The sequence below is a fragment of the Cucurbita maxima genome, unplaced genomic scaffold (assembly GCF_002738345.1).
Source record: "Cucurbita maxima cultivar Rimu unplaced genomic scaffold, Cmax_1.0 Cma_Scf00016, whole genome shotgun sequence".
NCBI classification, from domain to species: Eukaryota; Viridiplantae; Streptophyta; class Magnoliopsida; order Cucurbitales; family Cucurbitaceae; genus Cucurbita; species Cucurbita maxima.
The window spans coordinates 3,327,395-3,345,002 of NW_019272032.1; the positions used below are offsets into that span (position 1 = coordinate 3,327,395).

Here is a 17,608-nt window from a genome sequence, read left to right on the forward strand (position 1 = left end):
TAAATTAATTGCAATATAGTCATTAGATAGAGTTGTAATTTTCTGAAAATAAACCGCGTATTCATGCATGGCTGATGCTATGCTTGGCTTATTTCCCCCTTGTTAAATTCCGGGAATGATGGCTTTGGACCCACGCCGTTTTCCTTTTAGTGTCTCATTGTCTTTTAATTTATATATTATGATATCTTGATATGAAATTACCATGGTAGAATCAACGGGGCATGGCGCCTTGTTCGCATCGAAAATATCAAGTCTTCCTCTAACACTTGAATTCAAGTTAAATGAGAAACATGAATGGTCTATTAGAGATCATTGAGAGATAAATTTTGAAACAAACAAACGATATGATTATAGCATATTCTTTTATGGAAACGAATTATGATTTCAATGTTCTAATACCATGGTCGAGTAACACATGAAATTGCAACAAAAACAACTACTATATCGTTTTAAAGACAACGTTAGAATTTTTAACCAAATTTTATAAACAACTCCAAATCGAACTCCTTCACAATGATATGATATTGTCCACTTTGAACATAAGCTCACAATTTTGAGCGTATTATAGATTAAGTCATTGTTTTGGAGTCCTTTGTTCGACATTTAAGGATTTATTAATTTATTGATACCATGTTAGATGAATATGACTCAAAAGTAAATTGAAAGAAATCATTGAATAGAGTGAAGAAGAGGAAACAAACCCTAAACCCTATTTCAAAAACAAAACCCTAATCCAAAATCTAACCTATCCCTAAACCTATTGAAACTAATAAATAAACATTAATAAAAAAAAAAGCAATAGAAACAAAAGAATTCCAAACCAAACCCACTTCAAAAAATCCTAATCGGAAGAGGTACGTGGGGTTTCAGTTGTGTGAGTTTGAGTTTGATCTTGGGTCACATATTTTGCCCAATACGGATGTTTCTGCCAAACAAGAGTCATCGCTTCAATAGGCACACCCTTTGTCTCCGGCAGAAACTTGTATATGAAAATGCTCATCACCACCACGAAGAACGCAAAAAATATGAACATCCCAAATTTCATGTGGCACAGCATAGCCGTGAACGCATGAGCAACCACAAAAGTGAAGATCATATTCACCCAAACGTTCACACTTTGAAGGGCCGATCGAACTTCTAGAGAAAATATTTCACTTGGAACCAACCATCCCAAAGGCCCCCACGACCAAGCAAACCCTGCAGTGTATATGCATATGAACAACATCACTGCCCCGGCATACTCCTTCGACAATTCCCCGGCAACTCCATCGAGGCCGAACTTGTAAGCGATCATAGCTGTAACCACAACCTGAGATATGAACATTTGAGTACCACCTTCAAGGAAAAGAACCCTTCTTCAAAATCTATCAACAAGAAAAATCGAGACAACGGTGGAGAGGCAATTGACTGTTCCAGTGGCGGAGATTAAAGAGGCAGAGTTTCCAAATCCAAGTGTTTTAAACAAAACAGGAGCGTAGAAAGTGATGACATTGATTCCAGTCAATTGCTGAAAAAATGGGATGGCTATGGCCATTGCAAGCTGTGGCCTATATTTTCTTTTGAACAATGCACTCCATTGGTTCTTCACTTGCTTTGATGCGTCCCTAGCTGCCACCAATTCGGCTAGCTCGGCGTCTACGTTGTCGACTCCCCGGACTTTCTTGAGAAGCTCCTTGGTCTCGTCGTGGCGGTCACGCTCGATTAGAGAGCTCGGGGTGTCGGTGAGGGTCATGGAGCCGAAAATTATAATCATGGCTGGGACCATGGCTCCTCCAAGGCTGAGCCTCCAGCCCCAACCTCCGGGGATCAACGAGAAGGCATAGTTGAGGACGTTAGCTATTAGAATGCCAAATGTGATCATGAGTTGAAAGAGATTGTTGAGAGATACTCTGTATTTATAACGAGCCATTTCGAATAGATAAATTGGCATAGACTGAAAAATAAAATAAGAATATCGTTAGAAATCACGACTATTACGATATTATCCATTCGAGTATAATTTGATTTTTGCAAGCAAAAGGGTTATATTAGAAACTTGATTAGCGCAACCAATGCCAAAACCGAGAAGTAAGCGGCCGGCGATGAGCATGGAAACGGTTTGAGCAAAGCCGTTGAGAAGAGCACCGGCGAGAAACAGAATGCCGCCCATGAGCATCGTAATTCGACGGCCACACTTTCGACTGACGGTGGCGGCCACCAGAGAGGAGACCAGAGCCGCCAGATAAAGGGAGGAGGTAAAAAGAGTCAAAATTTGACTATCAAATTTACAATATTGATTATTGGATGGATCTGTGGATGTTTCTTTTTCGTATACGGCTGGGAAAAACTTGGATAAGAATGAATCCATGGAGGTCACTCCACCTGAACAAAACAAGACAAACACCCATTATTATTATTATTATTATTATTATTGTATTATAATTAGTAATTAAAAGAAAATGAATAGAATTATTAAATTACCTGAGATACCCAAATCATATCCAAAAACACTTTCCAGGTGAATTTTCCTGGATAATTTTTTCCTTTCTCTGGCTGTCTTTATTTATAGTAAAAATTATGATAGGTTGTTAGATTTTGAATTTCAAATAACAGTTATATTTGTTAGATTTTATTTTAATTTCAAATAGAAGTTTTTTTATTATTTATATTTTAAATATTTTATTAGGATTTATAATTGTCTGTTTTAAAATTTAAATTATTTAACCTTTACTAAGATATATATATATATATATTGATTGAAAGCTTAAAAATATTCTTCCTTGAAATTGATTATGAGGTTAAATTTATAGTTAAATAGATACATTTATTTAATAATGTGATATGTTAGACCATATTTTAGACCAGTTTCGATTCAATCCAAAATTAATATTCAATTTGGTAAATACAAATTTATAATATTAGAAGTTTGACAAAAATTGAAAAATGAGAGAATACATAAATCTCAATTACAACCATCTCAACAAACTTTAAATTTTTTTAAGTAAAAAAAAAAAAAAAATGATATTTAGTCATTTATTTTATACGAGAATTTGTATTTAAATTAGTAGATACAAATTAAAAAAATTATTCAATACTTTTAAAATAAATATTTAATTTCATAAAGTTTTTTTAAAAAAAAAACTAAATTATCTTTAATTTTTTAAAAGAACAAAATTATTATTATATTGTGGCTAAAAATCAGCCACGTCAATTCCATTCTAATTTTATTCATTCTCTATCTCATGCTTAATAAATATATATATATATATATTTATAAAAGTGAAGTCAATGAATTTGTTTGATATTGTATAAGCACTACAAATAAATATGAATATAACAAATCCATACCAAATTGAGTGTCTCAATATATTTTTTAAGACACCAAAATTGATCTGACGTGACGTGTTTATAGTATGTTTATTGGGGAACGATGAAGAAGACAAATTCTCTTGGAATTTTAATTTCTAAATATTAAAACAAATTCATTAATTTTTTTGTTTATCGTATAACTCCGTCCATGGCTTCTTTAACTTCCTCTTCTTCGTCATCTTCGTCGACCAAGAAGCATCCTTTGTACAGAGGAATTCGATGCAGAAGTGGAAAATGGGTGTCGGAGATCCGGGAGCCACGTAAGACGACACGCATATGGCTCGGTACGTTTCCGACACCCGAGATGGCTGCCACAGCTTACGACGTTGCCGCTCTCGCTCTCCGAGGTGATCAAGCCATCATTAACTTCCCCTCCTCTATTGCCTCCTATCCTCTTCCTGCCTCCACCTCCCCGCTTGATATACGCAATGCTGCCTCCGCCGCCGCCGCCGCCGCCAATGCGTTGAACAAAGTTGAGACTTGCAGCACTAACATTGAAGATACGACGATTACCAATATTCGAGATAGTGGTAATACGGCGTCGTTCGTGGATGAGGAGGAGATTTTTGGGATGCCAAGTTTGCTGGCCGACATGGCGGAGGGGATGATGGTGTCGCCGCCAAGAATAAACTCTCCGCCGCTGTCTGATGACAACTCCGATGGAACGGAATGTTTATGGAACTATTTTTTATGATATAATTAATGTATGTTAAAAAAGAAAATGGATTAATTTTTTTAAATTGTTTTTTTTTTTTTGTTCTTACTAGAAAAAGTGGTTTTGGTTTAGTGGATTAGTTTTATTTATTTATTTATTTATTTATAAACCCAAGTGCGAATTAATTAATTAATTTAATTAATTTAATAACCCCATTTCTCCAATTTCAGTAAACATTCACGTACTCTACTACTTGCCTATGGGTTGGTGGGAATGAGATCGCATAAAATATATGAAAATTTAATTTATTTTTAGTGACCAATAATTCATACCATAATATAAAGGGACCCCTTAACTAAATTAACTATAAAATATATTATTGGATGAAAAAAATACTAAAAAACTCGTTGAATATCAATCATAATATTAAAAACCCTTTTGTCAAACTTTTTGTGGGCAAAAAAAATAAGATATATATTTTTTGCCGACCTCAAATCTCAACTTTTTAAGACAGTCGCAGCACTCTTGACAAAAGCTTGTCGGAAATATCTATTCTTATTAATAATAATAATAATAATAAGAGTTGGAACTAAATTAAGATTAAGGTAGAAAAAATAATACTAAATGAATAGCTTGTATTTAAAAGATTATTAGCGGAATTCAATTTTATGATATAGGTGCGCTGTGTTAATATAGATTAAATTATTTTAAGTCCTTTTTAATCCTCGATCGTAAATATCACTGTCATTTAGTTTAATACAAATGCCATTATTAATTATCTGGACTGTTATTATTAATAATAATTAAAAAAAAAAAAAAAAAAAAAAGGCCATTTTTTAAACGACCAGTTAAATCCCATCTCTTGGGTGGACCTAGGCTTGACCGGTAACCCAACGGCCCAAACAAGTCAAGAAGGCTCGTGTAGAAGCCCAAGTTAACTGTTCTTCAAGTTTTAGCCCACGTTTTTCGCGTGACTCCGTGGGCTAACCGTAAGACAGCTGTCAGAGGCCGAGTGTGAACGCCCACTAACCACCCACGCCTTAATTTGATTTTTTTTTTTTTTTTTTTTTACTTAAATAATGGGTTAGCATATTTAATATATTTAACATGAGTTTCAATCAATTTTTAAACTATAATCAGAATGGATTTATCTTTTTTTGTTTTTAATCCCATAGCTCCGACATATTTTCTAACCATTTTTTCTTTCTTTCTAAATTTCCTCTATATATTTCAACAATAGCGTAAATGTCGATATGAAGTTCAAACCTTCTTTATTAAATAGATGTAGTATTATTATTAAAATGATACTAAAATAGAGTTTTTCTTTATTAAGAATTTATTTTTTAATTAAGTTCTATCAATTGATGGGAGATTTTATTATTATGATTATTATTATTATTTAAATATGAAATCAGGTTATTGCTATAGTTCATTCAAGGCCAAATGTTTCATTTTTTTTAATAAATTAATGAAACGTGTAGAAACTAATCCACGATTATATTGAATAAGTTATGAAACAAATATTTTTACCCAAAAAATAATCAAATTTGATTACTTCATACGTCATCAAACTGAGACAAGACATTAAAACTGTGGCAAGCTCTCACGTGCGGATTTGAAACCCACGCAGAATCCATGCGCAGCTCACACGCTCTAAGCTTAGCCTCTAATTAAACTGCCACGTCACCACAAAAAACGTTAATAAATTAAATAAAGTAACCGGTCAAAGGGTCAAACTCATTTTTATGGGATGTATTAAGTTTTTAAAATATCCAATTTGGTTTTAATTATTATTACGCCATTTGTTTTGTCGCGTTTTTGCGTGTGGGTTTGGGTGCTTTGTACGTGTTGGAATCCCCTGCAGCCGAAACTATTTAAGCATCTCACTGCCATTGTCTTCAGTCTTGAAATCAAAACTCCCCAGTTTCTCTGAATTTTATTCAATTTCTATTCCATGGATTTCTTCACCCAATTTTCTGACCCTATTCCTTATTATGGTAATTATAATTACAAGTCGGAATCTTCGTCCACTCTGTCAGACGCCGGAACGCCGCTCCACGTGGTCGCTAACTCCGACGAGGAAGTGATACTGGCGTCGAACCGGCCGAAGCGCCGGGCTGGTAGGCGGGTTTTTAAGGAGACGAGGCATCCAGTGTACAGAGGGGTGCGGCGGAGGAATAAAGGCAAATGGGTGTGTGAGCTAAGGGAGCCGAATAAGAAGACGAGGATTTGGCTCGGGACTTACCTGACTGCTGAGATGGCGGCACGTGCACACGACGTTGCGGCACTCGCGTTGAGAGGAAAATCGGCTTGTCTCAATTTTGCTGACTCAGCTTGGCGGTTTCCGATTCCATCGAGTAATGATCCGTCGGTGATCAGAGAAGCGGCGGCGAAGGCGGCGAAAGAATGTGAGTATGAAGAGTGCAATGTGAGTCGGGAAGAGGACGAGGTAGTTTTGAGTCAGCCAAAGGCGGAGCCTGATCAACGGGATTACGTCGACGACGAGGCTTTGTTGAATATGCCGATGTTGCTTGCCAGCATGGCGGAAGGGCCTCTGCTTTCTCCTCCTCATTTTTGCGTACGCGATGACGTGGAGTGGGATGACGTGGATACAAATGATGATGTGTCATTGTGGAGCTTTTAGAAATAGATAGAGTGAGAATCCCCCAACCAACCAGTAAACAGAATGTACAGACTTTTGTTCGAGGAAGTCAAGGTTCCATATAAAGTAATGTGCAATTGGTTATAATAAATACCAAAAGTTTTATATTTACTTTCATTATTTGAGCTGGTATATAAATTAACTAGACTATATTTGAATAAGATAAAATTATTAAAAAGGACTTAAAAATATTTAAAAATTTACTTCGAAAGTATATGAATCTGAACAAAACACATTGAAATTGAAATGATTTATATTAACTTGAGGAATAGTATTTACTCTTAGAAACGAAAATTAAATAACAAATATTACGTGTCAAATTTATAAATTAACCTTACAATATCGATAGAAACGTATAAAATTATTATTATTACTATTTTAAAAGTTAAAACATTAAAAAAGGAATTTTGTTGGCAAACGCTTTTTGATTTACCAAGGACCCCACGTTTGACTGTTTTGAAAGCAATGCTGAAAACATTTCTTACATACATAGGAAGAAAATTAATATTAATAAAAAGAAAGTTATTATAGGGTTATTGAATTTAATTTGCTTAATATTAAAATAAAATTGAAAAAAGAAAAGGCGACAGTTCTAGAAGATTGATCCCACGAGAAACATTATTTTCAACGAAAGGTCAAAAGCTTATCCATTAAGAAATAAAATAAAAAAGAAGCCGGTTAGACGGCGTTTCCATTCCGTGTACAAGGCGTGGTGAGAGACAGAGGATTAGACGGTTTTGGGGTCGTGGCCTTTGGAATAGCAATAGCAAGCAAAGCCGAAAACCGCCACCGGTCCGAAGAATTGAAAAGGGAGGCAAACATTGGCCATTGGGAAAGGGTCAAGGCCAAGGGTGAGGTGGTCATTTGTGAAAAATGTGGATACAAAAGATTCCAATGCTTTGGACTTCCAAGTCCCAGTTGAATTGTCTGCGTAAAAGTGCTTGTTAAACTCGTTAAAATTGTTTTTCATGGGATGTTTTTGTCTCCATTATATATCTATATATATTGACAAGTTCTTACAATGAACACACTATTTGTTTAATGGTTCGACATGGCCTAAAAGAGGTGAGCTGACTTGTACCCTATCCATGGTTGAGATCTTGTCTATCCAAAATATTAGTTAACCTCTCTTCTAACCACAGATTTGGATAGCGGTAGAATAACTGAACCGCTGATTTACAATGAATTGTGTCTTTAATTTGGCACATTACTCAATTGTCAAGTAGCTTATATTTCAGACATGTATAGAAGTGATATAGAAGCATACAATACTTCTCACATTTCCAAGAAAAAAGATTAACAAACGGTCTATTTTTGTCTATTTTTACTCAAGCCGGAAAAATAGAATCCCTCAAATAATTTAAAGATTACTGTAAAGCATTGGGCGGTGTTCCTGCCATTCAATAATTGAATCTTTATATAAATATTGGATGGCCCTCTTCTTTGATATATTCCCATCAAAATTGAAGGCCACAGCATGCAGGAATTGGGCCTATTCATTCCATCTAGTTAGTCTTTTTCAAAGCGTCTCATTTTTATAATATGGTATATAATTGATTTCTGGCGCTGTATTTTCTTTATTTTATAATTGAAATTAAAAAAGTAATAATAAAAAGAAGAAAGCAACAAAAGGCAGAAAAGAGTAAAAAAAAAAAAAAAAAATAGAAATAGTAATCATTAAGTGCTGCATGCACACGTGGCAGAGCGCGTGAGGAGTGCATAATTATATATTTGTTTATTTTAAAAAAAAATTAATGGAAGTTTTGGTTGTTTGTTCTGTATATGCCAATCCACCAATGTGCTTTTAATTAATGCTCCAGTACTGCACGTCCCTCTGATTTCTGCTCCTCTGTTCTCTCTCTCTCTCTGTTTCAAAATCATTTTCGCAATTTGAATTCCTCTGTTTCATTTGATTTTGAAATGGCGTCGTTGGTGGATTCTTCTAGTTGGAGCCTCGTCGCCGCGAAACCTACGTCTTTCAAGCTCAAGGATTTTCTTCTTCAAGACGATTTCAGCTCTTGCTCCTCTAATGGCTTCCGATCGTTTCCACGAAGCCAATGCTGCACCACAACCGTCCGATTTCTCCTCCACAACGATTTCAAACGGACAGATTCTTCCGTAACTAAAACATTACCACCTCCAACCGCCTCCACGAGAATCGCTCTCCCCGCGGTCTCCACTTTGCAAAAGGCGTCCAACGCTGTTGTCAGAGCATTTAAGCAGTTTCCGTTGCCCAGGAGTATTTCGCGGAAACTGATTCTCGTATCCTTTTGGAAGAAATCGAATGTCACTCATTCCAACACCAAACGCTGGAAATCGTTTCGGGAATTTCTCGATGAGAAAGAACCGCCGTCGTCGTCTGACCACGATCACGCCGATTCCACGGCCATTGCTATCGCTGGAAGAAACTCGATCTGTAGCTGTAGTAATAATAGCATCAGTTGGACGGAGAGCGAATTTACATCGGAGATGATTCCGTCGTCTTCGAGCGGTAATTTCGACAGTTGCAGCGAAATCGACGTCGCCAAGGACGATAAGGATTCGCCTGGTAATCTCATACCCAAAACAGATGGCATAGCGTTGGGAAAAGATTCCATTGAAGAAACAACCGCCGCCTACCCGGAGAAAGCCATTAAGGTCAGGATTTCGTTTTCTAATCCCATGCTTCGCGTTCCTTTGATAACCGTCTCTGATAGATTTGCCCTATCCATATCTGCCGTTTATTTTTTTAAAACTCCCTAACTGCTCAGTAAAATATATATATATATATATGAAAATGTTAATTTCGTGTTGTTTAAATAAATGTCTAAATTCTAATACTCGATATTAAATTTCATGAGTAAACTATAATGAGATGGAACTCATATACCATACAATACTCAATATTTTATTGTGTTAGAATAGGAGAAAATGAGTACACGATGGCCAAAATGTGTACACTTAGGATTGTATTGGATTTGTAATCAAAATGAAATTCTACCTATAATAATAACATCGTGTAACATATACTTTTTGCGAGATGATAATATCTTGTGCATCTATGCTTGTGAATGAAGAGTTTGCTGCAGAGTACTAGTTATTATGGATTAATTGGTCTAGGATCAAATACACGAATTCTTGATCTAACTCAAGAACACGATATACATGTTACACATGGAGCTCATGTATCAACTTGATTCACGAGTTTTGTTGCACCCAATTAGAAGTGTGTGTAACTCATATAACATATTTTTCGTTGTTAGATGTTGGGACTTCAGATAAATTATCTTGTTTCATTGAGTCACTTGTACACATAAAACACACCGAGACAGATTAAACTATTTTTGTGTATATTTAATACAGTGAGTAAAAGTCAAAAAAGAAACTCCCAACTCAATTCTAAAGCTAAAAATTTGATTTTGTATAGTGCGAATATTAAAAAATGGGGAACCTATGATTTGAAATATTGGTAGAATTAAATTATAGAGTTTGCGTAGATAAATAATAGGTAAGAGGGAATACAGCTGGATTTTTGGGAGGTCATTAATTTCAAGTGTGGGGTATATCCTAGGAAATGTTAGAATACGACTCAGGGGCACATGATCGAGGCCTCCGATCTCGCCATGTGTCACAGATCACCGGGATCTGCGGCTTTCAAGCTTACAACACCTTTTGATTTCATGGTCCACGCATACCAGATTGCGCCCTCTTCCTCTCTTTTAAATTATTTTTAGTTATTTAGTTTTTGTGGCATTTGAGTTTAATATTATTGGTCTGTCATCTGCTGGCTTTATATGTGTCGGTAAGAAAATCATAGGGATTTTTTTTTTTTTTTTTTGCTTAATGTTTTTATTAAATTATATTAAATTTAAATTACATATTTATTGTGTATAGGAAGTATTTATTTATATGAATTTTTAGAAAGTAAATTATATAACAGTGACTAAGAGGGGGTGTGTGTGTATTTTTTGACATTATAATTAACAGCAATTGGGAAATGAAGAAGAAAAGGAGCAGTCGAGTCCAGTTTCAGTCCTGGATTTTGGTTTGAAGCGATTGGAGAAGGGAGCCGAATTGGAACCTGTAGACTTGAAGAAGCGATTCGCTGATATAGGCAATGGCCCTCGGGAGTTGGGTTTAATAATATCCACAAAAGAAGGGCAGAGGGAACAGAAGGCATTCGAGCTTCTAAAGCTCGTAAAATCATCGCAGTGCTTCACATTGAAAACAGAGAATCTGGTGCTGGATTTGATCCATGAAAAGCTGGAAGAAGATGAATCAAGTGGAAGAAGTGGGCATAAAAGAAGAGGGTGTGGTTTTGAAGAAGAAAAGGTTGTGAAATTAATAGAAGGTTGGATGAATGGAGAGGGCGGAGAAATGAGGGTGATGGGATGGGAGGTGGTGGAAGGACGGAGTTTGTACATTAAGGATATGGAGAAGGCGGGAAAGTGGAGGAGTTTGGGCGGAGAAAAGGAAGAATTGGCGGCGGAGGTTGAAACCGAGGTTTGGATCTCTTTGCTTCATGAGCTATATTAGTTGGCCTGTCGTAGCTTCTTCTTCTTATTACTACAAAAAAAAAAAAAAAAAAAACGTAAATAATTAGCAGCCAATCAATGTAGTTGCATACTTAAAAAAGAAAAGAAAAGAAAAAAAGTTGTAAAATTTTAGGTTGAGCTATGTTGGAGTAGCGGTCGTAATATACGGTCTTCGTTTTTATTACTATGTTAATCGGTTGGTTTTATGATTTGATAATTCATACAAAGGATTGTGGAAGAGAGAGTTTAGGGCTGGGAGTTTAAATATCATACATACATACATACATACATACATACATACATACATACAGCTTGAGGAGGTTGGCTGATTTCAGATTTGGAAGTTGTGACGTAACAGTGAGCGTTGCGTCGGCCAAATATTCATTGGACTTGAGTGTTACATTCCCATCATTAAGTAGTGATAATGGTGGGGACAGATCCAAGGGGTCCAGTTGAAAATTAGAAGCGCACCTGATCCAACGGCTGGCGTCAGCCGATCCAAGGTTTACTCCTAGTTTTGTAGGATGCGATCATCATTTCATTTATATCTCGATAGTAAAACCTTAAACAGATTCTGTTTAAGTAGTAGGATGCGATCATCATTTCATTTATATCTCGATGGTAAAACCTTAAACAGATTCTGTTTAAGTAGTAGGATGCTTCTCTTCTTCCAATTCTTTCAAACAATGTTATTGCTTTTACTATTATTATCTCCACAAATTTATAACCGTATTTCGGAACTCTCGTTGCTACGAGGTCCAGCGGTGTAGCATTTTAGTTTTTTAAATTTATAACAAAGATTCATCAATTAGCGTTTGTAGTCCAACGGTTAGGATAATTGCCTTCCAAGCAATAGACCCGGGTTCGACTCCCGGCAAACGCAGGTTAAATCAGATGTTTTTCTATTTTTTTTTTTTTATCCATTCCCAAATGTTGTTACCAACTGAGTTCATAAATATTTTATTACCTACATGCAGTCTTTTCTTATGAAAAAAAGAAGCTTTTTTTAAAAAAATTTGTAGCGAGATTCTTGTGTAACTCTCTATTAATTTCCTACATTATTTCTATGAAACGCGTACTCAGTCCATGAAACTTGAAGTGAAGAAGAAGAAGAAGAAGAAGAGGTTGAGGGAGTTGTCAAAAATAGGCGAAGCCAATGCAAAAGCTCTCACTTTTTGCGTAGGGACTACTTCCAAATATAACAACCATCAGAGTCCCAATAGCATCACATTCAAAATTATAGAACATGATATGCTGCCCAGACTCTACATAACAACTAACTTTCACTCCTTACACTCAAACATTCAGAAATCTCAGCATCACCCGCTGCTTTCCACGTTTCTTTATATGATTCGTGCTTTCTTAATCAATTTTAACAAACAAGCGATAGCGTAAGGGATGGGGTGGTCGGTATATGTGTGCACGATGCCCATCGTATAACTGATTCGGTCACAATGAGATTAAGCTGATCCAGTTCGCCAAGTCCGATTGTATGATTCCTTTTGCTCGGAATATTGGTCCCTCTCGATCCACCCAGTCCTCCCTTTCTAGTTTCTTTCCACTCCATTTCTCCAAACTTGTGCTTGCCTGGATTTGTTGGTTCCAGCAGAACACACAGCTTTCTCTTTATTGGTTCTGCATTTAAGATCATATGGTCTATTGTAAAACTACAAGGATGGAAGCATAAGGAATCGTCTGCTATTAATTAAAGTTCAGAGCTTTCACAAATATGAACCCCAAGATCCTATAACTATAATCGATCAAATGAAAAGGGTCTGGAACTGAGAAAAACACACCTTCATGAAGCGAATCTGACAGTGACAAATTTGCTTTGAATCTCATAGAACTGTTTCCTTGATCAATCGTTGAACACGGACTGACGAAGGTAAAGCTGGGAAGCTTTGGAATTGGTGATGAAGACTCGGTGGCTGTATCTAATTCAACACAACTGCTGAAAGAAAATCCTCCGGGAACAGAACTAGGCGTGCCACTGTTATCCAAAAGGAAAGAAGAGAATGATGATTTGCATGTGAATACAGGTGAATGTCCCATTTGGTCCTCACAAATCACAGGATTTCCATCACTGAAGCTAAAATCCTGGTTTCTGACCATGAATGGAGCAGGCAATAAACTTATGCCTGCTTCCACCACCCGTCTGCAATCTCGGGCGTCCAGCTTTTCCTGCTCTTGAGATGCTTGGACAGCATCTTTCATCCATGAGTGAGCTACAAGAAAAAGTAAATTATGTTTTCTTTTCAGAGAGAAATAAAGAATACCGCACTTTGTTGGCACGTAGTGCATGAACTTATTCCAACATTAGAAGCCAACACTAAGCCTAGACCATCAATACGAAAGCGCCAACAAACGTAGAATTTTGCATCACAACACACAATAATAAGTCTGCAATGTTCCCATCCCAAGCCCAGAAAACTGGGCGACCTTACGTACAGCTAATCTAATCTATGGCTTTTGGGCAGAGCCCTCAAACATGATGTTTGACAATGGTTCAAAAGAAGATGCCTTGAAGACATCCAAAAAAAACAATGAATGGGACCTCTTCTCTAAATTCTTGAATGTTGTTTTATTTGGTTATGTAAAAAGCAATTCAGCCAAAAAGAACAACAGGATTACCTAGAACCTCCTTGGCAGTGAGCCGCTTTGAAGGATCGATGCAAAGCATCCTGGTGATTAAGTCCTTTGCAGATGAAGACACATGATCCCAAAGATTAGAAGGAAAACGTAAATCTGCAGCTCTAACAGCTTCAAAAATTCTTGATTTTGTCTTGCCCCAAAATGGGGGCATCCCACTGAGAAGAATATAAAGGACAACTCCAGAACTCCACACATCCGCAGCTTGGTTATAGCCTCCGGACAGAACTTCTGGGGCGATGTAAAATGGACTCCCCACAGTACCATGCAAATATTGACCTGTCGTCGGAGGACAAATGCTCATACAACATAATTTTGAAGGATGGTTTTTAAGTAAGTTTATGTTAAACACTAATTGGAGAATAAATTTTGGAGATAAGATTACCAGGTTTGATATAAGTTGCAAGACCAAAATCTGCCAACTTGATTGGAGATGAGGAGGAGGTTGTGGCTAATAGAATGTTTTCTGGCTTCAGATCTCTATGAACCACACCATTCTCATGACAATATTTGACAACTTGAATTAGATGCCTGAAGATAACCCGAGCATCCGATTCCAAGAACCTGCCGTGCTTCTCAAGCTGGTGGAAAAGCTCCCCACCAGCACACAACTCCATTAATAAGTGCACACAATCTTCCTCCTCGTAGACTGCCTTTAGATCTACAACATTTGGATGCCCAGACAATCGAGACATTATTTCAATCTCGAGCTTAACACTGCGCACATCATCAACTGTCATCAATTTATCCTTGGCAATAGACTTGCAAGCTAACATCTCACCAGTCAGCCTATCCGAACATGACCGAATCACACCAAATTGTCCCCAACCCAATCGTTCTCCCAACACATACCGATCTTTTAAATTTGCAACTTGCGTAGTTTCCAAAATCGTTTCACTCAGGCTTGAAACTTTGAAACAGTTGTAGAATTGTATAGACTGCCCGATCTGGTCACTTTCGGTTTCACCGTGGTCCATACTAGGGCCACAAAAGTTCTAATGGCAGAACAGCTATAGTACCTCACTACTATATCCTAACTTATCAGATCACCCTTGATGACGTTTCAGAGACGACATTTCTGAAACGTCTGCCCATGAAAATTACAAAACAAACATAGAACAATGCACATTCATACCCTCATCCTTGTCCAACCAGGTTTAGCACAGCCTACCAAGTTAATTCGCCATATGAAATTCAGGTTCATGTATCATTTTTCAGCTATGTGACCTAGCAAGTAGAGCGCAACAACAATTTTCCCATAAAGTTCAGAAATCAAAACAAACAATTCAAACACATCCCATCTTTGAAATTCAACTACTAATCAGATACCAAAACTCCAGTCCACAAACAAGCCACAGAAACGGAAATTGAAACTTGAAAGCTGAAAAAACACCCACAATCACACACACGCTTCAACTACAGATGAAAATCGAAACGGACCCAAATGCAAACAAGGTCAAATTCGGATCGAGGAAATAAACCACATATAAACACAACACGATCATAACTCCAGTATGAGAAGAACAAGTTAGAACATAAGAAGAAAAAAAAAAACCCCATAAAGAAGAAAGAGAGGGCGCGGGCGTACCGGAAGATTCATCGGAGCTCGCTTATTTCACCCCCTTCAATCAAATGACTGAAACGGAACAAGAATCAGGGTTCAGAACCCAAGAACTCAGTGACGAAGAAAGGAAACCGAAGAAACCAAGAGAAGGGGGTCGTCGAAATGCCATCGGGAACAAGTCCAGTCCATTAAACCTGCATCGTTCAAACCCAGTCGTCATTTTCCCACTATTTCAAAAAGGCTCTTCTTTCCTTTGCCTCCTTCGTGACCGTCTACCAGCTGGACCCGACTCCATTCCCCCCCACTTAAAATTAATCATTTAATTATTAACAATAATCGTAGTTAAGAAGAACATATCCAATCACGCCACAAAAGCTTAACACGTGTCATCTAGCCGTTCTTTATCCATATAAATAAGCTTGCTATAATTACGGTTTTGTCCCCCCCCCCACATGAACATGCTCTCAAACGATGGCCTACAACTGGAAACAACGTTACTTTATTTATTTATGAACATTATCGCTCCCTTTATATTCAACCACTTTTTTTTTATTAATATATAATTTCCCCCCATATATTTCTGTGTGTGTCTCAATTTTAATTAAGCAAATTAAATATCTTATGACTTTTTTTTTTCTTTTTTGCATTTTCAAATTCTTAATTTCGATTGTGAATAATTTTATTGATAAGATTTCAGGATCCATCTCTTGTTTTATATTAATTATATAAATTTCGAGTATTTATTTAAATATATAGGGTAAAAATAAATATATTGATATTTTATACTTTCAGTATGTATGAGATAAAAGAGATGTAGTAGACACGTGTCACGACCAATCCAGTTGAAAAGGGAATTATGTATGTTTCTGAAATTAATAATAATTATTTTAAAATAGTAAATTTTTGTCGGTACAAAGTTAAACATTGTCTAGCTTTTTTTATGGTAAGACTCTAAAAGAGAATACGCTTAGATTATCTTAGAGAAAAATGCATATTTTCATGTAATTGAAATTCGATTTTGTTTTCAAATACGTCCAAATTTCCAAAAATATTTTTGAAAAAGAAGGAATATAAAGGAGAGAATTAATGAAATTTTTTGACCGCTAATTCAACTACTCTTCAGTGTTATTTTCTTCTCCCACTAATAATAATAATATCAACTTTAGCATAATTTAACTCGTAATTTTAATTCATTGCTTTAAACTTTTGAGTTTAATAGGTGGACTAGATACAAATTTATTAGTTTCATGGGTCATGAGTGGACCAAAATCCAATATTATAAGCGATAATGATTGACTTTATTGTTTCATTACTTTTTTACCATTGCGAATGTAAATTTATGAAAGTAAAAAAAAATATATATATATATATATTTGGGTTTATAATGAACGAGATTTAGAAGGCCCAATATGTAGTGGCCCAATATAAGGAAACTAAATGGTGAGTTGGGCCCTCGATATCCCAAATCTTCTAGGGCCCAGAAAGCTGGAGGGTTGAAAAGAAAACGTGTTTGGACAATCATTTAAATCCCAATATTGGCGGAGCACGTGAGATGCTGTGCAATTATGCATGCCTCTCTTCACATGCTTTGTTTCTCCTTCAATTATAATGCCACGCTCTACTTCGCCAAACAACTATTGAAACTGTACTTACTCTCATCTTTCTTTTTACCCTATTTTTATTTTTTATTTTTTCTATAGTTAAAATTCACCGCATTTAATTTAGTCCATGAAATCAGCGCTTGTCACGCCTCATGTCCAAAATTTGGATCAGGATTTAGACTTGAGATTATGCACTTGATGACTCTAACATTCTTTTATACAACTCTTTCCGTAATACTTTATTTTCGCTCACATGTATTTTAAGAAATTTTCTAAGAGGTATTTAACCATAAAGAGTTACTAATTTGAAACGAATTACTGACTTTCATTTCAGAAAATAAACACAAACAAATGAATGATTGATTAACCTAGGTGAAGGGATAGGGTGGCAGGTGGGAAACTTTGTCATCCACATGTAGAAATTGGCCCGCATTCTTACAATTATTTTTGCCTTGTGATTTACACCTCCCTCTTCTATTCATATCTTTCTTCTCTATATCCACTCCTTTTCAAAGCCAAATTTGAATTTGAGTCCAATTTTGTTTTTCTTTTAATTATGTCAATTTTATCCGGACAATATTAGAGTGATTTAACTAAAAAAAAAAAAAAAAAAAG

At 36.2% G+C, this 17,608-nt stretch overlaps 4 protein-coding genes, 1 non-coding gene and 1 pseudogene across 6 annotated transcripts; 4 read left to right on the forward strand and 2 right to left on the reverse strand.

The window, feature by feature from the left end:
- Positions 1 to 841: 841 nt before the first annotated feature.
- Positions 842 to 2,955, reverse strand: LOC111491415 (annotated as a pseudogene).
- Positions 2,956 to 3,496: 541 nt separating this feature from the next.
- Positions 3,497 to 4,042, forward strand: LOC111491416 (ethylene-responsive transcription factor ERF026-like). The gene has a single exon (XM_023140332.1). The coding sequence runs from the start codon at positions 3,497 to 3,499 to the stop codon at positions 4,040 to 4,042; it is 546 nt and encodes a 181-aa protein (XP_022996100.1).
- A 1,887-nt stretch (positions 4,043 to 5,929) lies between these two features.
- LOC111491237 (dehydration-responsive element-binding protein 1C-like) lies at positions 5,930 to 6,782 on the forward strand. Its single transcript, XM_023140045.1, has one exon. It carries the CDS (start codon positions 5,958 to 5,960, stop codon positions 6,645 to 6,647), a length of 690 nt encoding a protein of 229 aa, XP_022995813.1. The 5' UTR covers positions 5,930 to 5,957; the 3' UTR covers positions 6,648 to 6,782.
- Positions 6,783 to 8,471: 1,689 nt separating this feature from the next.
- LOC111491600 lies at positions 8,472 to 11,214 on the forward strand. Its single transcript, XM_023140571.1, has 2 exons — positions 8,472 to 9,302; positions 10,632 to 11,214. Exons 1-2 carry the CDS (start codon positions 8,586 to 8,588, stop codon positions 11,178 to 11,180), a joined length of 1,266 nt encoding a protein of 421 aa, XP_022996339.1. The 5' UTR covers positions 8,472 to 8,585; the 3' UTR covers positions 11,181 to 11,214.
- Positions 11,215 to 11,990: 776 nt separating this feature from the next.
- TRNAG-UCC lies at positions 11,991 to 12,062 on the forward strand. The gene has a single exon. It is a non-coding gene; the product is annotated as a tRNA-Gly (tRNA).
- Positions 12,063 to 12,336: 274 nt separating this feature from the next.
- LOC111491277 (calcium-dependent protein kinase 26-like) lies at positions 12,337 to 15,672 on the reverse strand. 2 transcript variants are annotated; one of them, XM_023140114.1, is made up of 5 exons: positions 15,417 to 15,672; positions 14,214 to 14,995; positions 13,811 to 14,107; positions 12,976 to 13,404; positions 12,337 to 12,814 (listed from the first exon to the last, which is right to left on the reverse strand). In XM_023140114.1, exons 2-5 carry the CDS (start codon positions 14,803 to 14,805, stop codon positions 12,552 to 12,554), a joined length of 1,581 nt encoding a protein of 526 aa, XP_022995882.1. In that variant the 5' UTR covers positions 14,806 to 14,995; positions 15,417 to 15,672; the 3' UTR covers positions 12,337 to 12,551. The 2 variants fall into 2 exon arrangements, with proteins under 2 accessions (XP_022995882.1, XP_022995881.1); XM_023140113.1 differs by having other exon boundaries at positions 14,214 to 15,055; positions 15,417 to 15,671.
- Positions 15,673 to 17,608: the final 1,936 nt, after the last annotated feature.

Excerpts from the sequence above, each read along its gene's own strand:
- LOC111491416 (XM_023140332.1), top strand. The coding sequence starts at position 3,497 with ATGGCTTCTTTAACTTCCTCTTCTTCGTCATCTTCGTCGACCAAGAAG.
- LOC111491237 (XM_023140045.1), top strand. The coding sequence starts at position 5,958 with ATGGATTTCTTCACCCAATTTTCTGACCCTATTCCTTATTATGGTAAT.
- LOC111491600 (XM_023140571.1), top strand. The coding sequence starts at position 8,586 with ATGGCGTCGTTGGTGGATTCTTCTAGTTGGAGCCTCGTCGCCGCGAAA. Across the intron at positions 9,303-10,631 it reads ACCCGGAGAAAGCCATTAAG|CAATTGGGAAATGAAGAAGA; the intron begins GTCAGGATTTCG and ends TATAATTAACAG.
- LOC111491277 (XM_023140114.1), bottom strand. The coding sequence starts at position 14,805 with ATGGACCACGGTGAAACCGAAAGTGACCAGATCGGGCAGTCTATACAA. Across the intron at positions 13,405-13,810 it reads CACTGCCAAGGAGGTTCTAG|CTCACTCATGGATGAAAGAT; the intron begins GTAATCCTGTTG and ends TTTTTCTTGTAG. Across the intron at positions 12,815-12,975 it reads GTCAGATTCGCTTCATGAAG|AACCAATAAAGAGAAAGCTG; the intron begins GTGTGTTTTTCT and ends TCTTAAATGCAG.